Genomic DNA, 21,731 nt, shown 5'->3' with positions numbered 1-21,731 from the left:
CACATGCTTATCAGCAACATTAACTGCAACCATGACTATTTTTATTTCATTATTATTAATATTATTGTTTTAAGCCCGCACATAGCTTTTCCTTAACCTGACCTCTAGCTGATTTTGAAGTATAATACAACAGACTAAGGAAGAAATGGGGAATTCTTCCTTTATATACTCACCTGCTTCAGATAAGTGACCTCAGCATAGTTTCTTGTCCATCAAGGACTTTAAATTAGCAATTTCTTCTACATGCCATCCGAGTGGGACAGGAGGCTTCTTTTTTGTCCCTTCATTTTAGCCTTGGAGGCAATTTACAAAGATGAACCCTTGAATATGTAAATGGTCAGTTCTACATGGATGGGCAAGATATTAACTTGGTAAAGTATATCAAATTAGCTGTTAAAGTAAGTTAGCTAAAGTTCCTAAGGGTGAAGTTATCTCTCTGTTATTTTAGAACAGCTCTCATACTTGCTGTAAACTATGAATCAACAAATATAGTCAGGCTTCTTCTTCAGCAAGGTATTGATGTCTTTTCTCAAGATATCTATGGATGGACCGCAGAAGAATATGCTCTTATTAGTGGTTTTAATATGTAAGTGTTTACATTAAAATGCCAGTTATCACTAAACTGTGGTTAAAAATAATTTAACTGTTACTTGTTATGTGACAGGTGAGAGTTCTCGTTTGGTGCAGGCAGCTTGGGAATGGTGGTGAGATGTTCCCCATCATCAGCTGGAAACCAGCGGAAAGGCCAGACTAGTTAGATGTAGCAGTGGGCACAGGGTTCTTTATCTCAGGACTTTAAGACTTTATATCCTTAAAGATCCTAACATTATCCATTTCATTCCAAGTGTAACCCCTGTGCATGGGGTACAAGTAGTGTCACAGCTCTGATTTTTCTAACTTGTTATTTGGGTCTTGAAGTGTTTAGTTCAGCAGACTATCCTATATTTTCTCTTGGGGACTTACTTCTATACTCTCCCTCTTAAATTTTGCAAGAACCTAAGGGATTCCCTAAGATCAAAGAGACAGTCTTCTTCCACAAGTCATTTGGAGGGGGAAAAAAGGGCATTCTCATCATTCTGTTGATTGCATTGATTCTATTGCTGCAGTGTTGCTACTAAAACTGGTCTTAGCAGGGTCTCCTTGGCAGCTGGATCTGGAGTCTGGATGTTGCTCTATAAAGACCTTTAATAACTTTAAAAGAAAAAAGAAACTGGTCCTGCAGTCGGGTCACGATCGACCTTTTCTCCCAGGATGCCCGTGCTGATCCAGATTCCTCAGTCTTCATGGTGATGCACACTTAGACTTCAAAGTGACAACTTTTTTAGTTCTCATACATATGCCTGTAGCTCAGCCACTGTTCCAAAGCACCAGCACCCAGTTCTGGCACCTGGGCCTCCTATAGCTTTAGCCACACACACCCTCCCCGACACACTCAAAAACCTTATGTAGAGCCCACGTCTTAGCCCAGATCTTCACGATGAGTTACCCTTTGAGGCTCTTGTCTTTTCTGCTAGCAGATGTCAATGGGAACTGTTTTAGGCTTTCTGAGAGGTTCAAATGCTCCTGCCGGGAGAGAGCTGACTTTCCTTTTTCCTTTGTTACCAGACCTGGACCTCAAGGCTGCTTTCTATCCTGTGGGGCACTTTTTCTTAGGTCGTGGAAGGTCCCATATCCTCCTCCTCAGAGTAGTGGGTGCCAGCTTGCCTGAGACTCCGTAACTGAGGTTGGCCCCTCAAGTGATCTGTTTTCCATGATAATGAAAATCTTCTAAATGATTTACATCTGCCTCAACCTTCAAAGTATTTTCAGATTCTGCCTCATAAGGAACCCATTCACCAGAAATCCCTGAATCTCAAGTAGGTTAGTTGGCATTAGGAGAGGTAAGCCCTGTCCAGGACTTGTCAGCATCCATTGTAAAAGTAGGGTTATGTCTTCCAAGTGAATTGGAGATGAACATGGAGCTTAAGCATCATTCTAAGAAAGATCTGTTGGTTCAGAGTTTGAGTAGGTAGAGAAGGAGTAGTAGTGGTCCAAGCCAGGTCTGACCTTTGATTAGTTTTCTACTCTTGGTGCGATTAGCTGCGATAATGGGGGACAGTTATGTTATCTAATTTAATGAGGTCATATATTTATAAATACATTCAGTTACAAATTATAGAATAGCTGAGAGTCCTTGAATTACAAACCACAAAGAAAGGACAGCTAATCACCCTGATTACTGACATTTTTCCTGAAAACTGCAACATTAGAATGTTAAACCTATGAAAAGACACACACATTGGGTTTTTAATATGATTTTTTAAAGTTAATTTATATATTATTTATTTTTGGTTGCATTGGGTCTTTGTTGCTGTGCACGGGCTTCCTCTGGTTGTGGTGAGCGAGGGCTACTCTTTGTTGCAGTGTGCGGACTTCTCATTGCGGTGGCTTCTCTTGTTGTGGAGTTCGGGCTCTAGGCGTGTGGGCTTCAGTAGTTGCGGCGCATGGGCCCAGTAGTGGCTCGTGGGCTCTAGAGCTCTGGGTCAGTAGTTGTGGCGCACGGGCTTAGTTGCTCCGTGGCATGTGGGATCTTCCCGGACCAGGGCTCGAACCCGTGTCCCCTGCAATGGCAGGCGGATTCTTAACCACTGCACCACCAGGAAGGTCCCACAATTGAAGTTTTGATAATAGCTCTGACATTGTCTGAAGTGATCTAAGAATTTAATATATTTGGTAATTGTTTTTCATATTAGTATTAAAATAGTAATATTATTTATCACATTTTTAATACATAGCAATCGCCAACTGATTTCTGAATATAAAGAAGAAAAGAGACCTAAAACTCCTTCTCAAAATAGCAACCCAGGTAAGACGTCTGATAGTGAATCACTCTTGGTGACCCTACCATAGATAAAGTAAGAGTGAGGAAGTTTTAATAATGAAAAAGCAATGAAAAAAACCAGTGTGTAAACTGCATGTATATTTTTATTTTTTTAATTAATTTCTTAATAGTCTAGTATTCAGAATTGTTTAAGAAGTTAATTGTAGGTAATTTAAAATCAGAGACAGTATTGTCTGAAAAGAAATCCACATATTTAATCATGGCGCCTAAAATCCCATATTATATCTTTGTGTAAATAAGAAAAAAGATTTTTCGGTTAGTATGTTGTATGTTTCCTCTATGATCACATGAATATTAGTTATTGTATAGTGATTAGCCTCACTAAAAAAGTTACCAACTTTAAGACTGGGAACTCAACAGTACCTTCCTGGTACTTTAAACAGATGGCAAACAAGAAGAACTGCAAAGCTGAGCCAGTGTGCAGCGTACCAAGAAGAGATTATTTTTGAAAGATACCTACTGATAGTACAGAAGTCAGAAAAGCAATGCCTGGTAGAGAAGCACTGGTTATTTTCCATATTATTGTATCAGCGAGGTCTCGCTATTACCAACTTCATTCCTCACAAGTCCAAACAGAGTGAGATAGGCTGACTTCATCAGAACCAGATGTTTCTTCTGTGCTGACTTCATCAGAACCAGATGTTTCTTCTGTGTGTTGGATAATTGTCATGACACTATAATTTTGTTAGAACGAGATGCTCTGTTGCCATTAGTTAAAGGATTATCATAATATTCAAATAGCCCAACTGGAGACTCAGCAAATTCTAATAAAAGCACAAAAATACTTCACATTAAGAAAAACACTATTGTGTTCCCTAGATGTGGCACCTAGCGCGTTGTACAATCTGTATGAGGACACCTCTAACATAGTAGACCTCTGTCCATCAAAGAACTTCTGTAGGTTGGTTTTACACGTTAGAGGAGATACAGAGATGAAATAGAGCTTTGGTCTTCAAGGTGCTCATAATAGAGTTGTCCCTGGTTAATTTCTGTATTTTTTTAAATGGAATTTTCAAAGAACGCATTTATTTATTTGTCCACAAATTAACTATCAAGTATCTTTTAGGTACTAGGCACTATTCTGATGTCACAGGATGCAAACATGTAAAAAACACAGTCCTTGGGCTTCCCTGGTGGTGCAGTGGTTGAGAGTCCACCTGCCGATGCAGGGGACACGGGTTCGTGACCCGGTCCGGGAGGATCTCACATGCTGCGGAGCGGCTGGGCCCGTGAGCCATGACCTCTGAGGCTGCGCGTCCGGAGCCTGTGCTCCACAACGGGAGAGGCCACAACAGTGAGAGGCCCACGTACCACAAAAAAAAATAAAACGAAACAAAACAACAACAACAAAAACACAGCCCTTGCCCTCCAGGAGCTTGTTATTATAATGATCATTTTCATTATTTAGTATACTTTATTCTGTGCTTACTATGTCCCAGAGCCCACTAGGAGTTTATAAATTGTCTTTATGTATTTTTTTAAATTGGTGTTTCATATGTGCCAGATATTTTAAGTCCATGGTGAGGGATTCGAGTTTTCAAAAGTGCATGGACCTTAAGGTAAGCGTGCAGAATGAGAAGTTTGCCAGGTAAAGAGGCAGAAGGACAGCGTTTGGCTGGAGGAACAGCTATCAAGATCACATGTTTTGCAGAAAGAACAGCAGTGCACAGGCTAAGATGTACGAGTGGACTTGGCAGGATTTATGAGCAGTTCAGTTTTGCTGGTGCAGAAAGGGTGCTGTGGGGATGGTTGGTAAAGAACACTTGAGGAGGGGCTGGAGAAAAGTAGGGCAGGCACTGAGCTCCATAGCGGGACAAAGGGAAGGTCTCCTGGGGACAATCTGAGTCACATACTGCAGGGATCCTCCTCTAGGAATTTGAGTACCAGCCAATAACGAAAAGATGTCAGTGGAATTATAAAGCCCTTAACTGAGGACTGAGGGTCTTGAGATGGAGGGAAGTAGCATTATTCCACATAGATCAGTTTCTTTTTTTTTTTTTTAATATTTATTTTTTTTGGCTGCGTCAGGTCTTAGTTGTGGCGTGCAGGCCCCTTGTTGCAGCGTGTGGCCTTTTCTCTAGTTGTGGCGCGTGGTAGATCAGTTCCTATATTTGTTCATCTGAGTGTGCTAAATAAAACTCTCATTCAGAATAAAAACTAAAAAGGAAAAACAAAAAAAAGAAAAGTAGGAGAGAATGGTGGTGATGTTGCAAAAATTTTTTTAAATGAAAAATTCAAGGAGGGAGTATCAATTATATCAAGTAAAATTACTGAAAAGAAAGTTGGATTTAACTCTTAAAAGTTCTTTGGTGGTAACCTTTTCATAAGGACAATTTAAGAGTCATAACATCTACTTTTTACATGAGTGGTACTTCTGATGTCCAAATATGGAAAAATTATCACATCTACCAAGGTCCTACCTAAGTTTTTCATAACAGCCGCAGCTGCCCACCCAGGGTCAGCGAAAACAGTCTGGCCTGGTGAGTACGCTTGCCCGCGTCTTCCCAGAGTTGTCAAAACCTGGGAGTGGGACTTCCCTGGTGGTCTAGTGGTTAAGACTCCTTGCTTCCACTGCAGAGGGCATGGGTTTGATCCCTGGGGAACTAAGATCCTGCATGCCACTCGGTGTGGCCACAAAAACAAAAACAAAACAAAAAACCTGAGAGTCAACTGTGAGGAATTAAACGCTGCTTAGTTGGAGAAAATTAACTGATCTTTTCATTTTCTTTATAGGAACTTGCATACTTTAGAACATATTATCAATCATCAGAATTCTTTGGTTTTTTTCTGGTTGAAATAGGATTGTTGCTTGTTTCAATTAGTTTCTGACGTCACTGTTTCATCTATCCCTTTTATGCCTTTATTCAAATGGATATAGAAATACAGGAATCTCCAAGGCAAATATCAAGACAAACAAATTTGAGGAAGGTTATTCTGTGAAATAACCTGACTGTAATCACATATAACACATCAACCCAAATAATACAGACTTCATGTAAACAGTGCAACTGTTTGAGAGGTTCCCCAAACCACACCAGGTTTGGCTCTTCCATAGAACTCCCAGGACTCAGCATGTGGTTGTACTCATGCTTGTGATTTATTACAGTGAAAGAATACCAAGCAAAATTAGCAAAGGGAAAAGGCGCACGGTGCAAAGTCTGCAGGACACCAGGCGCAAGCTTGCAGGTGTTCTCTCCCCGTGGAGTTACTGCATGTACTTCATTCCCCCAGCATCAGATTATGACAACACATGTGAAATGTTGTCCAGCAGTACCAGAGTCTCTCCCTCCCTCCTTCCCTCCCTCCCTTTTTTTGTTCATCAGCTTAAGATACGATGACATATGCCTTACAAGCTGAAGAAGCATGATTTCTATAATCATTTGCCACATAATGGGAAGGGTTGAGAAAAATGACATCCCTCACGACTACACAGCACTAACTGTTTGGACCGTGCTGCTCTATGTGGTGGGTCCAGATAGACTCTTGAGCAATGGAAGGACACAGTCTCAAGAGATTATACTTTTAAAATGTATATATATTTAACACTTAAAAAAAATTCAACTTCTCCATCCTTACCATCCAGTTGACCCCATTTGCCCTTCCCTGCCTCCCTTTCAGGAGATTATCCTTTATAAAACTGGAATTACAAAGTCTTTCATGCTTATCTTGCTATTGGAAATAGGGCCAGAAAGAGTTTGTTTCCTGTGTTTTGCCGTGCTCTAAAGTACAGTGCCTGTAGACCAGGCTTCCTTGTGACAGGGCGTTTTTACCCTGAACTGAAGAGCCGGAGAAGTTGTGTTACGTGATGGCAAAATACATATATTCTCTATGCACTGCTCTGAGTGATGGAAGTCCAGAAATATCATGCTATTTAAGTTTGCTATTGTCAGTTTATGGTACTGATCCTACTAATGATATCATTTTCTGTCAGTCTCACAGTTTGGTTAGGATTATGGTCATTGTAAACAGCACTTCACTTTTAGGTATCAAATTTTGATAAGTACTGTTCCTTTTTTTTTTTTTTTTTGCATTTGATAAATGTAAAGGTGGGGAAATGGCTCTCATGCATAATTGCCTAGCAGTGGTATAATCAGCATTCACTCTAGTATACTCTCCAGGTGTGGTTCCAAAGGAATACTTTTTTTTTTTAAATTAATTAATTAATTATTTTTATTTTTGGCTGCGTTGAGTCTTCGTTGCTGCACGCAGGCTTTCTCTAGTTGCGGGAGTGGGAGCTAACCTTTGTTGCATCACGCGGGCTTCTCATTGTGGTGGCTTCTGTTGCAGAGCACAGGCTCTAGGCATGCAGGCTTCAGTAGTTGCAGCACGCGGGCTCAGTAGTTGTGGCTCGCGGGCTCTAGAGCACAGGCTCAGTAGTGTGGCGCATGCGCTTAGTTGCTCCACAGCATGTGGGATCTTCCCGGACCAGGGCTCGAACCCGTGTCCCCTGCATTGGCAGGCGGATTCTCAACCACTGCGCCACCAGGGAAGCCCGCAGAGGAATACTTTTTAACAAAGCATCAGTCTTACACTTTTAATATTCTGTATTTTTCTATTGTTGATTTAAAATGTGTTTTACTTTTTCCTTTAATAGTGGATGAGAGTTCTGAAGAAGAGTCTTTAAGCAGGTAGGATTTTATGGATTTTTAAAACTTGTGTGTTTAACTAAGGGAACATGGAGAAAAGAAACTAATGTTTGTTGAGTGTTCTACTCTGGGTTAAACACTGTATTATGTGCTTAAATTTGTTACATCATAAAGTCATCACAACCGCTTTGCAAAGTAGCTGTGCTATATAGCTTACTTTATTAATTAGGCAGCTGTGGTTTGGAAGGCTTGGTTAATTGACCCATGATTCCATAGTCAACAAGTTGCTGACCTGTGATGTGACGGTCAGCCCCAGATCCACTCTCATGTCCCTCAGCAGAGATTGATAAGTACCCATGTAGCACTGGGGTCAAGATACAGACCCAAATCAGATCAACTCAGAAAGTCAGATTTAGTTATGTATTAACTCTGATTTAGAGTTTTCCTAAGAAACCTGGTTAGTCCAAGCCTTTGTCCTGATATATTTGACAATTGCAGTGGTAACTAGTACCTTGTATTTACCATTAAGGAGTTATGGCAGATCTCAGGTAGCTGAGGCCTCAGAACCATAGGGTTTTATACAAGCAAGACCTCATTAGGCAGGTCTTCTTAGATATAACGATGTCTACTCTCCTTAAGGTGAATTAGTTTTCTATAAGAGAAGAGTATCTGCCTATAGACCATGTTATGTTAATTAAATTCAACATCTACATAGAGCATCTGTCTAGTTGATTTCTCTACTTACTGCCTTCCCAGTCTGGTTTTGGTTTTCCCTTCAGGGTAGTACCCTTGCCTGGTTTTCTGAAGTTTTTTCTTAGAGTCTTTTTTCTTATCTTTTCTTAAATAAATAAATTTGTTTATTTTTGGCTGCATTGGGTCTTCGTTGCTGCGTGCAGGCTTTCTCTAGTTGCGGCGAGCAGGGGCTACTCTTCGTTGTGGTGCACGGGCTTCTCATTGCAGTGGCTTCTCTTGTTGCGGAGTGCTCGGGCTTCAGTAGTTGTGGCACGTGGGCTCAGTAGCTGTAGCTCATGGACTCTAGAGTGCAGGCTCAATAGTGTGGCGCATGGGCTTAGTTGCTCCGGGGCATGTGGGATCTTCCCAGACCAGGGCTCGAACCCGTGTCCCCTGCATTGGCAGGCGGATTCTTAACTACTGTGCCACCAGGGAAGTCCCGAGCCCATCCTTGATTCAGGAACCATTGCCTTCACAGGCTGAAATCTTAAAGGTTGGAGGCTGCTATTGAGCAGGCCTCAGGGGTGAGGCACAGGGGTGATTTGGGAGGGGAGCCTATAGGAAGGAAGATATTTAGGCAGTACATAGGGAAAGAGAGGCACAGCTGCCAGGACTCTGTTTCTACAGCACTGTCTCTGCTTGGGGATCTGAGTGCCTATGAGGGTTTTTAAGAGCTAGCTATTTATGTGGACCTGAATAAGGCAGGACCTCTATAGGAAAACTAAGTAGACTTTATAATTTTTAATGTTTTAATCTCTCTGGGAATAGTTTAACATATAAATTAAACATATAAATTTGTTCTTTGACTTGTGTATATTTAACTTGCAAACATTTCAGGGGACTCCCTGTACTGTTTTAGAGTAAAGGGGAGGAATGGGGCCTTCTTTTTTTTTTTTTAATAAATTTATTTATTTAATTTTTGGCTGTATCGGGGTCTTCATTGCTGCGCGCGGGCTTTCTCTAGTTGCGGCGAGTGGGGGCTACTCTTCGTTGTGGTGCGCGGGCTTGTCATTGTGGTGGCTTCTCTTGTTGCAGAGCATGGGCTCTAGGCGTGCGGGCTTCAGTAGTGGTGGCATGTGGGCTCAGTAGTTGTGGCTCGTGGGCGCTAGAGTGAAGGCTCAGTTGTGGTGCACGGGCTTAGCCGCTCCGCAGCATGTGGGATCTTCCTGGGCCGGGGCTCGAACCCATGTCCCCTGCATTGGCAGGTGGATTCTTAACAACTGTGCCATCGGGATAGCCCAGGCAGCCTTCTTTAATAAGTGGTTTCCCTGCTGGAGAACCAAGACTGCCATTTTTGACGGACACAGATTAGTCTTTGAACCAGGCATGGACAATGGAGAAGGAACAGCATATCCTTCTACTTTATTTTAGGTCATCAGGTTTGTTCCAGTTCGGGTAAACAAAAGTTATGTTACCCATTAATTGGGTTTTCAGTTCAGGTTTTAGGACTTTTGGTGGAAACAAATTATTCTCAGGCTCTGCCAGTATATTGGCTGTCACTCTTTGTTATGGGAACTAAGAATGGGTCTTAGCTAGATATTTCATAGGTTGGGAGAGATGGAAGCAGAAATAGGTAACTAAAAGCTTTTCTAAAACAGAGGCCACATTTTAATGATGTCAAGAAACATCATTTAATATATAGGCAACCAACCTTTCACTTGATTTTTGTTTGTTTGTTTTTGGTTAAAGAAATGAAGTCACTCATTTTTGTTATATATTTTTGCTCTGAAGGCTTTCCAACAAACCTGGTGTTGATGATTCATGGCCTACATCAGACGATGAAGACTTAGATTTTGATACCAAGGTAAAGTTCCCTCCTGTGAAATTAGTTTTCCTGCTTTGAATTTAGTTTTGTGTAGTATTAACTTCTAAAGTTTAGCAGTGGTCTACCTCTCATTGTTTTATGTTTGTAATAGAAAGTTGGTCAGAGCAAACCATTTTATAAAAATATGACTAGTTGAATTTTTTTTTTACTTTGCTAAATACTGAAGGTCGGGGCTGAAGAGAAAATGGGCTGGGAAGTAGTAGTGACAGGAAAAGTGTATTGGGAAGCGCTTTCCCACAAGGGAGGAAATACGAAATTTGGTCAAGCATAAGGATTCTTACTGTGACTTTTCAGCCATGCTGACGTGATTTATATAATACTCATGCTTAAATGAAATCTTTAGTGGATACAGTTACTTACTGAAATAATCATAGAATTTTCCTGGGGCCTTTCAGTTCCAAAACTATTTAGCATATATCATCTAGTTCTTTTTTCTTGGACAATTTTTATTTTGGTATCATAGAGTTGTTAGGAGAGAGCTTTGTTTTTCTCTGTTTCTGTCTTTGGTTCTGCATTAAGCCTAAAATAACAGTTGAAATTATGGAAATTTAGAAATTAAAATTCTGTTTCTCAAAATCCATATTATGAAGGGATTTTGCTGTGTTTTCTCAAGCATTCCATTAGCGTATATTCAGGGAATTCCCTGGTTGTCCAGTGGTTAGGACTCCACGCTCTCACTGCCAAGGACCCAGGTTCAATCCCTGGTTGGGGAATTAAGATCCCGCAAGTGGAGCAGGATCTTAGTTCCCCGACCAGGGGTTGAACCTGCGCCCACTGCAGTGGAAGCATGGAGTTTTAACCACTTGATCGCCAGGGAATTCCCAATACTTCTTATTCTTAAAGCTCTTGTTTTCTTCTCTAGAATGTCCTGAAACCAAGCTTAACAAAGCTAATGAGTGCTTCTTGGCAATCCAAGAAAAACAGTAAGTTATTTGAAGACTGTCCTTCTTGTGTTATTCACTGATTTGAAATTACAGATGTTCTCATGTACTCCACTTTGTTTTCACTATAGTAGAAGCAAAATGTGGCATCGTGAGGCCAGAGAAGAGAACCTTCTTTGAGGACAATAGTTCTGATAGTGAAAATGAAGATGTGGTCGAAACCTTTCCCAAACCATCAATCAGACTCCAGGGTGTCTCTCATCCTGCTTTCCCATCACCTGAACCTCTCCCAAAACCTCTCAAGTCTTTAGCAGGCCTTGGTCTTACAAAGGTAAGTTGTTCTGTTTTGTTTTTAACTTTTTTTTTTCTGTGCTTTTTCACATACCAGACCCCTGATTCTTACAGTGATGAAAAGAATCCCTTACAGAAATGGAATTCCTCAAGATCACGATAGAAAACAGTGTAACAACAAGAGCAACACATGTGCAGGATTGAGATTTATGAACGTTGGTGGCAGTAAACCATTCTGAAGTACGCCATTATGAAAGGAAAGAATTAGAAAGCAACTAGAAAGAACAGCTAGATGAATATGCAGATGGGGAGGGGGATGAAGGGGAAGAATTCATTTAAGAAGGACAAGATGAATTTAAAGATTGAATGAGGGTCGAGATGAGAGAGATTATTATACAAACACAACAGAAATAGTGGGGTTAAGTGAGAGCAGGAACTCTATAAAATATGATAGAAATTATTTCAAATTCACATTAACAAGAGAAAGTCAGGTCATGGGAAAAAATGCTCGTACTCTTTTGAATGACATATAGTTGATTTTTATGAAGAACTGAAAGAGAATTTGATCCTAACCTTTTTTGATTGTTCTTTTTTAATTGAAGTATAATTGATTTACAATATTGTGTTAGTTTCAGGTGTACAGCAAAATGACTTGGTTATACATATGTATGTATCTGTATTATTTTTTTTCAATTCTTTTCCATTATAGTTTATTACAAGGTATTGAATATAGTTCCATGTGGAAGTTAGTTTTAATCTGAAGTTTTTTCCTTTTTAAAAAATTCTCACTTTTAAATTAATAAGGTTATGTCTTATATTTAATCTAGCAAAACCCTTGTTCATAGATAATGCAAGATGAGCTCTGTTTTAGACCTTATCAGATTTATTTTGAATTAAGAATTTTTGGCCCTTCTCCTTCTTGTGGTTTCTTACTTACTGTTTGGTATATACTTAACTTACTTAACTAATTTATCTTACTGTTTGGTATCATCTTGGTAGGCATTTTAGATCTTTTTGAGAATAGACAGAGAGGAAATAAATAAGTATTTTATCTAGTTTTTCACTAAGATTATAATTTCTAATTATGTAAATGAGGTTCTTAATTTCAAGTCATTAAATGAGAAAATTTTAAACTGCCACAGTCTTAAAGAAAAAAATATAGAAATCATTTTTTCTGGAGAGATTCTGATTTATCTTTTCCTAGTAATATCTGTACATAATGGGCACATATACACGCATCAAATGAATGAAATCACAATTTATGATTTTTTTCTAATATAAACTACATATTATTATAAAATAATAAGGAAGGAAAAATTACCAGCAGAGTGTACAAAATTATCTCTGGAAGACAATTTTTTACTTTTTAAAATATCTCCAGCAATAGGTACATTTCATGTTATTCTTGAGAAACTGTATTAACTTCAGTATTTATAGTTAAACTAGCATGTAAATATTTTGTTATACAAGTTAAACTAACATGTAAATTCTTTCATATCTAAAACTCAGGAATCCTGGTTACTTGATTTTTTAGTCCCTTTGTTCTTCCCTCGTGTGAATATTGGGTCCTGTTTGTTAATCATAGATGTATCTGAGAACTTTTAAATCTCCAACTTGGATAATCATAGTTTTACTAATTTTTTTTAGTACTAAATCATTTCCCCAATCTTTAACTGCCATTCTATAAGGCGTAGATAGGAAGAGTTATTGGCGTGCTGTTCACAGGTGAATAAGAAAATCATGTGAATTTTAAAATAGGGTTTTATGTTTCTTCTGTACATCATAGTAGTACTTAAAAATGCCTTATAATTCCATAATCACATAAACATTCTCTTCTACAATTTTTTTTTTTTTTTTTTTTTTGCGGTACACGGGCCTCTCACTGTTGTGGCCTCTCCCGTTGCGGAGCACAGGCTCCGGACGCGCAGGCTCAGCGGCCAGGGCTCACGGGCCCAGCCGCTCCGCGGCATGTGGGATCTTCCCGGACCGGGGCACGAACCCGCGTCCCCTGCATCGGCAGGCAGACTCTCAACCACTGTGCCACCAGGGAAGCCCTCTTCTACAATTTAAAACTTGTCTTTTAAGATTAATTTTTGAAAAGGAATCTTCTTGTAGTCTCTTGAGTTGGTGTTTTACAATTAAATCTTTTCATTAAACTTAAAAATGCTTATTGCTATTATATCCCAGAAATGAATATTTGCACATATTCATGAAAGAGTATATTTTATATCCTTAAACAAATGTTGCAATATATAATCGAAAAATTGAAGCTCATAGTTTTCTTCCCCAGTCTTGTTTATATTTTCAAAAGTTCAGAACTCTGCATAGGTTTGCATCATTTAATTATACCAGGTTAGTATATTTTACAGATATTTATCTTAACATCATATGCTTTTCCTGAACAAGTTTATCTATTACTAATCCAAATGCATTTATCCAAATCTTTCTTCTAAGTCCCCTGGGTGCCTCAAATTTCTTATGCCCCAAGCTGAAGACATTGTCCCTGATGCTTTCCTCTTTCCTGACTCTTTGTAAGCTACTCTGTCATCTGTCTTCCCCATCCTAGTAGATAACATCACTGAAATACCGAAGCAGGAAAAATCCTGGACTCCATCCCTCCCTGAAATCACCACATCCTGTTGCTCATCAAGTTCAGTATTTTCTACCTGCTTACCATTTTTCATTTCCTATTACTTTCTCACTTATAATTTTGAAATGCTCTTTTCTAGTTTTGCTCCCCTGATGTTCATCTTTATGTTGCTGCCAGAGTGACCTTTCTAAAATATATTTGTGAAGATGTAACGCCTCTACTTATGTAGTGGATCCCCATCACGTGAAGGAGAAAGTTCATGTTCTAGGAGGACGCTTGCTTTTTTTGGTTTGGCTCTGATCCTCCAGTTTTGTCTCTCATTACCATTCCTGGTAACTGTGTTCTAGTTTTCCACGTGACTTGTTATGTTGTTTCACGCCTCGTCCTTTTGCTCAGGCTGCCCTTTCTAGAATCCCCTTCACATCCCCGCTCTACACTGTGTCTGTCTTTTAAGACACAGACCTGTCTTTGCAGCATTTCCTGAGCTACCCAGATACAGCTGACTCCTCTTTCCTTTGTGCCCTTCCTGTACTCTGTTCACATCAATTGTAGAGCTTTTGAATGATACTTTTCTCTTCTTACTTGTTTTCATGTAGCTCTACTTCTCCTAGAATACAAAGCAGAATCGGTCTTCTATTTATATTTCCAGCTTTTCTCCCAGGATAGTGCCTATGATTTGATAGATCCAGTAAATGTTTGTTGTCTTACTGATTGATTGAATGACCAAATGAATGAATATGATGTTTTCTGGAATTAGGTGTTTGTTTTATTTTGTTTTGTTTTTATAGGAAGGAGCAACAAATCCAGAAATTGGAGAAAAAGAAAATGATACTGATGTTGAAAGTGCTCCACAAGAGCAAATAGATCATAACAATTTGACTTCTTTTGATGGAGCACACAAAAATAATAGGAGTGGTAAGTTAGTGAATTTTTATGAATTTTTTTCTATGCTTAAAGGCTAGTATAAAAACATCTAAAGTCTGTAGATCGAAATATACTATCCATTTCTTTTTAAGTATGTTTCTTTTGCTCTATTTCTTCAGAAGTATCCCAACTACTACCAACTTTTTCTTCCTGAAAATGCCTCAACCCTCTGAAATTCTTTTCTGCTACTTTATTTGATTTAAATATTTGTGGATGGAGATAGACTTATACAGGTATTTAAAATTCATAGTAGTAAATGTTCTCATTAATGGATCTGTGGCTGCATTTTACAGATATGATGTCAGCATTAGGATTAGGAGAAGAGGAAGGTATAGAATCACCTTGGGATTCTGAGGTACTGTCTTCTATTATTATTATTTTTTTTTATTTTAAAATATAAGCACTGAGTGATGTTAAAACATAAAAGGGAGGATGCTTTGACTTTACTTTCTCACCTTTGCATTTGCCCATCAAAATTTTTTCCTTATATTTTTAACCTGTAATTAATTAAATAATTGTGTGCTAAATATAATAACTACCACATAGTGCACTTTTGTTAATTTGCAGGATTCACCTAATGAAACCAGTGTAGTATAGAGCAAAAACCAAGGCTTAGAAGTCATAAGGAATCAGTTTGGGTTCTGAAGTTAAATTTATCTAAAAACTGAAGCATTATTCCAGGTCAGCCTATGGCCAAATGTATGTTTCTTTTTTCTTTTCTTTTTTTTTTAAATTTTTGTTGGAGTATAGTTGATTTACAATGTTGTGTTAGTTTCAGTTATACAGCAAAGTGAATCAGTTATACATACACATATATCCACTCTTTTTCGATTCCTTCCCCATATAGGCCATTACAGAGTATTCAGTAGAGTTCCCTGTGCTATATAGTAGGTCTTTATTATTGATCTATTTTATATATAGTAGGGTGTAGGTCAGTCCCAGTCTCCCAAGCAAATGTATGTTTCTTTGGTACATATGGATGTGTAAAACTCCTAGTGAGGTTCAGAGAGAAACAGGTTGAAATGTAGTTTTTTACCACTTAGACCTGAAAAAGATAGTGCCTGAGAATTAAAAGTATTATTACATTTGGATTGTCAAATAGATCTCCAAGGAACATTTCAAGAGAAGCAAAAGAGTGGGGAATAATAAGTATGTGGAGTTATAATAACAACAGTTTGGTTTAGCAATGTTTTAATAAGTACACACCATTTTGGATAGTTAAACTAGTGTGCGTTGAGTACCTTTATGGCAGCCGTACTTGAAGTAACGTAAATATAAAGTAATGATGACCTGTTGTAAAGTGACAGCTATGGAAAGAAATAAGAAGGGCCTGATCCGTTAGATATAGGCAGCTGCTGCAGTGATACAGCACTGTTTAAAGTCAAAAGACATGGTAGCATCCTGGTTCTGTCACTAGCTGTGGGATCTCGGAAAAACTTGTCTACCCTGGTTGAGCGTCAGTGACCTCCTTTGTAAAAATGGTACTGGTACCCACTTCTCAGGTATGTGTAGGGAACAGATGTGGTAACAGCTGTGAACACACACTGTAAACTGTAAAGGGTGCTATAGAAATGTAAGACAAAACTGATCACAGTCGCAATTAGTGACTCACTAAATGCTGGGATACTTTTTTAAAACCCGAAGGACAATAAAATGACAGTAGTGTTAAGAATAGGAAAATTAGAATGGGCATGTGGATTTCTAGTTTGGGGTATGTTAAGTTTCCATAGACTGTTATCGGAGATCTCCTATAGGTATCAAGTGCTTTGGTACTTGAGGTGCTCTCGACATTTTAAATGTTTTGATCTTAAATAAATTCCTGTCATTGAATACCAACTATGTGCTGGGCAGTTAGACACTGACTGTACCAATTGAGGGGTTAGACTGCAGTGGTGGGAACATAAAACCAAACAGGAATCCTTTATAAGTCACTGTTAAGTCCTTCATGTAAAGAAAATGGAGAGGGCTTCCCTGGTGGCGCAGTGGTTGAGAGTCCGCCTGCCAATGCAGGGGACGCGGGTTCGTGCCCCGGTCCGGGAAGATCCCACATGCCGTGGAGCGGCTGGGCCCGTGAGCCATGGCCGCTGAGCCTGCGCGTCTGGAGCCTGTGCTCCACAACCGGAGAGGCCACAACAGTGAGAGGCCCGCGTACCGCAAAAAAAAAAAAAAAAGAAAATGGAGAATGTTAAGTTAGACAACATTGAGAGAGTTTGTAGTTAAGATGGGGATGGGAGTGGGAGTGGAATTTAGGTAGTCAGAAAAGATCTGCATGTGAGAAAAGCTACCAAGGGGAGGATGGGAAGGAGCCTGTTATGTGAGGGTCCAGGGGAGGGACATTCTGAACAGAGAGAACAGCAGATCCCATCTGTTCGTCATTACACTCTCGCATCTTGGAATGACCAGGAAACAGGAAGTGGGGTAACTGTCCTTACAATCATTTTTATCATTGTTGTTGTATGTAGAAAGTAAAATGTGCATAGTAAAAGCTTGACACATTTAGATGATTAATAAATAAATGTTCTTATTCCCTTATTAAAGCTTGCTGTACTTTTTTGAAGAGTTGCATAACTATATTTAAATTTTTTGCTATAATTTAAACATAAAAGTTTTTCTTACTACTTCGCTATTTTATTCAACTAGTTTTCCTATCAATAAAAATTTTATCAAATAACAGATTCTTGTAAGCCCTTGTTTACCTAAATGAAGCAGCTTCTATAGTGTTCTGTTCATGCTCAACGTGACATACTTCGTGGTTTCTTTTCATGCCAAGTATATTATTTTAATACTAAAAAATTTCTGTCTTTAGAAATATTTTAAATTTATAGCAAGTGTACTTATTAAAGAATTTATTTAAATACATATTTTTTAAAAATACTCTCTTCTTTTGACAGGGAATGCAAAGTAGAGTTAGGTATTTTGAAGTTAATTCCTTGCTGAAATGTGCCTGTAAGTCAGTATTCTGTCTGTGAAAATAATTCCTCTGGCTTTCCATGCTCAGTTTACAGAGTCAGTAGCCAAATGAGGATAAAAGATATACTTGATCTAGAGAGTGTATGTGAAGTTTTCTATTTAAATGTTTGAGTTTTCAATCCATGCTTCTCTTATTTTTAAATATAATTGCTTGTAAAGTAGGAAATTTTTAAAAAGTAGGGTATTTTCAGGTATTAGAAGGGGATTAGGAAATCTTTATGCAACTCATTAGTAATATCAATTTTAACAGAGTATCTCTGAGAGTCTTCCACAGAAGTATGTTGATCATTTATCTGGAGCTGCAGGTCAAAGAGGAAAAAGTATATTAAATGGACAAGTAGAAGGTAAGAACTGTATTTTGATGAAAAAGTCATTTGACAGCATGTTGATTTAAAATGGGAATTCTGATATATTCTAATAGCCAAGGAAAATCACCTGTCGGTTAAGAGGAAGAATCATTCCTCACACTGATTTCAAGTTGAACTGAGCCTGTCTCATTCTGGAAAAGAAGTGCTGTATCAGAAGAACTAAGCAGCTACATCTTTTTTTCCAGTCAAAAATCCATCAACAGTTTTTAGGCAGTTTTTATTTGGCCAAAAAGCAGTGCTTGAATACTTAACTGTGTGCTGTGTTCTATTTAAGTTCTGACTGTCCAGATGTCCTTTTGTAGACAACATGCCATGATATAATCATCTATCTCCATGTCTGTTATCAAGTTACACTGTGAAGTGTGCCACCCTTTTGAGGTGGTCCTCAAAGACACAGTTTGCTTTTTGTTTAACCAAGTGTCCTAAAGCATGTACCTGAAGTTATATCATTTTTTATTCTAAAAAGCTATGCAGCTTATATTCTGAAAACTATTACAAAATATAACACTGTTGATGTAAAAAAAAAAAGAAAGAAAATCACCTGTCAAATGCATAGTGAGGAAAAAGATGAGAAAAGGAGGGAAGCTGTGTATCTTATCTGATGTCAGCCACAGATTAAATTGAGAGTCCCCTTTAAGGAGCTAAATTATTAATTCCGTTTCAAGGTACTCTACAACCTAAGGAAAGTTGGGAAATGAGGAAGAGGAAAGAAGGAGTAAAGAATGAGAGAGGCAGAGGTTACAGAGAGTAAATGAAGGAAAAGGAAGCAGGGGTCTGTGGAGGACGGTGGCAAAGTAAAATAGGTCTTTAGAAAAAGGAAGAGAAGAGTATTTGAAACGTGAGACAAATTTGAAGTGAGCTTCCAGCACCAAAACTTGTCAGAGACGAACAGTAAAGCTTTCCCACTCTTACTGTGGGAATGTAGAAGCAGACTCACAGATCAGAGTTTCTCAAATTTTAATTAGTCCCCTGGGGACCTTGTGAAAAGTGCACATGCTGAGCAGCAGGTCTGGGGTTGTGCATTTCTGACAAGCTCTCAGAGTAGCAAGGGTGTAGGCTTGCATTTAGAGAAATCTGGAAGAGGAGCCACTGGATAGTTCAAGACAGAACAGGATCAAGGAAAAGCATTATTTTCTTTTTCTTTCTGAGCGTGTTTATAGCCAGAGGGTAGCAAAGCGTTGAAGTAGAACTTATGGATGTAAGGTACCACTGCTAAGCAAAGAGGAAAAAAGAAGTGGTGGGGATGATCCATAAAAAGAATGTAAAAGGGGAAGAATTAAGACCACAGATCCAGAGACTACCTTTGAAGAGGAAAGAATATAGTGAAAGGAAAGAGGGAGGAAAGAAGGATGTTAGGGAGGTGATTGTGGAGGTGATGAGGAAACTTGAGAGAACTCTTGTTAGATGACTTCAGTGTATTTACCCTGAAACAAGGTTACGTCATTGCTGCCCCAGAGAATACTGGAAGCAGGAGTGGGTGCTAGAATTGAGGTAAACCCCAGCTCCTCCTTGTAACTATCAGGCATCAAAGATATATGTTGTGTTGGTATGTGTTATTCAAATGAGATTAATTTGAATATGGAAGCATTGGCTGTTTTTTTTTTTTTCAAGATAGGTTTTTTTTGTTTGTTTTTTTGGCTGCTCGGCTGGCATGTGGGATCCTAATTTCCCCGACCAGGGATTGAACCCGTGTCCCCTGCAGTAGAAGCATGGGGTCTTAACCACTGGACCGCCAGGGGAGTCCGTAAGATAGCTAATTTTTTGATGATAATTGTTTCACAAAAATCCTTTTAAACATTAGCATGATATACTGAACCAAACTAATTTTGGAAACAAAAGAAATTAATAGGGTTCATTCCCTAAGTGCTAAAATTGTTATTTTTAGTAAATACTACACTGATTGTGAAATATTAAAGATTTTTAATATCTAATAATTCTGTGGCAGTAAAATTTACTTTTTCCTTTTTGATAATCGTACTTCGATATTGAAAACTTATAATACATTATTTCTTAGATGTGCCTTATATACCTTCTTGCATGAGTGGATCGAGAAACTTTAAGATGACTAAACTAGAGGATCCAAGAAATGTAGGCATACCAGTAGCCCACATGGGTATGGAAAAAAAATGAATATTTTTATGAACTATTATTCTACAAGTGTATATCCAAGCTGATCAGTTCATAACACTTTCTCTGATGAGAAATGTATTATACATTCAACTGAACTGTCATCCCAACTGTGCACTTCCTAAATTACAGGACAAATTGAAGAACATGATAAACACTTGTAGTATAATGGTGTAAATGATGCTGCCGTATTGCATTCAAGATATGCTGTTGCGTTTTACCATCAGCTTTCACATTTACCTTCTCGGGGTCATGATTTGTTCCTCTGATTAAAGATCACTTTTCTCCTCATCCATCAGCATGTTCACATTGGTACATGTGCATTTTTCTATTTTATAAAGGCTTTTGGAACATAATCTTACTTTTGAAATCTTAACTGCATGTTTTATTAAACCTGTACTCTTATTTTTTCTTCAGTATCTATAGTGAATTCATATGTCTGTCTTGTTGCCGTCCTAACCTCCCCCAAGAAACAAAACACCAAAACCTAAAGTATTCACTGCCAAGGCCAAGCATGAGGATTCTGCTCGGTACTAACTGCATGAATATATAGGTGGCTTTCATAGTGACGTGTACTTGATTCTATGTCCCTTTTGCCTTTTAGATTCTCCTGAAGGATATCCTCACTTGAAGGTAAAAACTTATATTTTTATCTTGAATTATTAACTACAGATTGTATCAAATGTACATTATTTATTAATCAACTTGTTTCAAAACCCATTCAGCCTGCAGTTGGAGTGAAAGATTCTGTTCCTAATGAAACAGTAGGAATGAAGGATTTGCAAACATCCAGATCAGGTAAATTCTGCAGTGCAAATTTCCCTCTGGAGGGAGGTACGCTAAAATATTTGAAATGCTCACAGCCTTCATATTCCTAATTCTTTTTTCTTTTGTTTTTGCAAATTTAATTGAAGGATTTGACGTAAATAAGGCACATGTTATTGTTGGTATCCATGTTTTGAAAAAAGGATATTTACAAGAATAAGAAAAAGATATTTTTAAAATGTAAGCTTTAACTCACATGTTTCTATGTATGTTTCAATACCCTAAAGTTCTCAGTTTGGAATCTCTGTACTTCTTAGGGATTCTCAGAGGTAAATTATTAGATTCTAAGATTTTTCCAGTTTTATCAAATGCTTATTTGAATTCTGACCTTTACCTAGAGTAAAGCTTCACTTGCTAACATGTCAATTGTATTTCAACTTTAATTATTTCATTTTAGTGGTGTTACACGGATGAACTTAAGCCAACCAGATGTTTTGATTAGCAGACTCTGTGTGTCTGTCTCTGTGTGTGTGTGTGTGTGTGTGTGTGTGTGTGTGTGTGTGTTGGTCTTTGATTATTAAAAGTGGGGGAAAGTAATCATACCTTAATGACGATTTGCTAGACACAATCTTTTAAAACAGTAATTCTGAAAGTTTTTGGCTTTAAGATCCTTTTATTTATTTATTTGTTATTTTTTTATGAGGCAGATATAGGATCCTTTTATACTTTTAAAAATTATTGAGAATTCCAATGAACTTTTGTTTAAGTAGGTTGTATCTACTGATGTTTAC

The 21,731-nt window shown here is 38.3% G+C and overlaps 1 protein-coding gene across 3 annotated transcripts in view; it reads left to right on the top strand.

The window, feature by feature from the left end:
- Positions 1–21,731, top strand: part of ANKRD26 (ankyrin repeat domain containing 26) — a 92,202-nt gene that overhangs the window by 14,488 nt on the left and 55,983 nt on the right. For 2 of the 3 annotated variants that reach the window (XM_060006063.1, XM_060006061.1), the window contains exons 5-16: positions 449–586; positions 2,775–2,845; positions 7,476–7,509; positions 9,931–10,003; positions 10,887–10,947; positions 11,037–11,236; positions 14,575–14,701; positions 15,004–15,065; positions 17,931–18,024; positions 20,063–20,161; positions 20,780–20,808; positions 20,901–20,973. In XM_060006063.1, the coding sequence (XP_059862046.1) occupies positions 449–586; positions 2,775–2,845; positions 7,476–7,509; positions 9,931–10,003; positions 10,887–10,947; positions 11,037–11,236; positions 14,575–14,701; positions 15,004–15,065; positions 17,931–18,024; positions 20,063–20,161; positions 20,780–20,808; positions 20,901–20,973 (1,061 nt within the window). The remainder of the gene's footprint in view (positions 1–448; positions 587–2,774; positions 2,846–7,475; positions 7,510–9,930; positions 10,004–10,886; positions 10,948–11,036; positions 11,237–14,574; positions 14,702–15,003; positions 15,066–17,930; positions 18,025–20,062; positions 20,162–20,779; positions 20,809–20,900; positions 20,974–21,731) is intronic. The other variant, XM_060006062.1, reaches the window with a different exon arrangement.

The sequence above is a fragment of the Delphinus delphis genome, chromosome 2, assembly GCF_949987515.2.
Source record: "Delphinus delphis chromosome 2, mDelDel1.2, whole genome shotgun sequence".
Lineage (NCBI taxonomy): Eukaryota > Metazoa > Chordata > Mammalia > Artiodactyla > Delphinidae > Delphinus > Delphinus delphis.
Note: the sequence above shows the minus strand (reverse complement) of the source record. Positions and strands in the feature narration are given on the sequence as shown.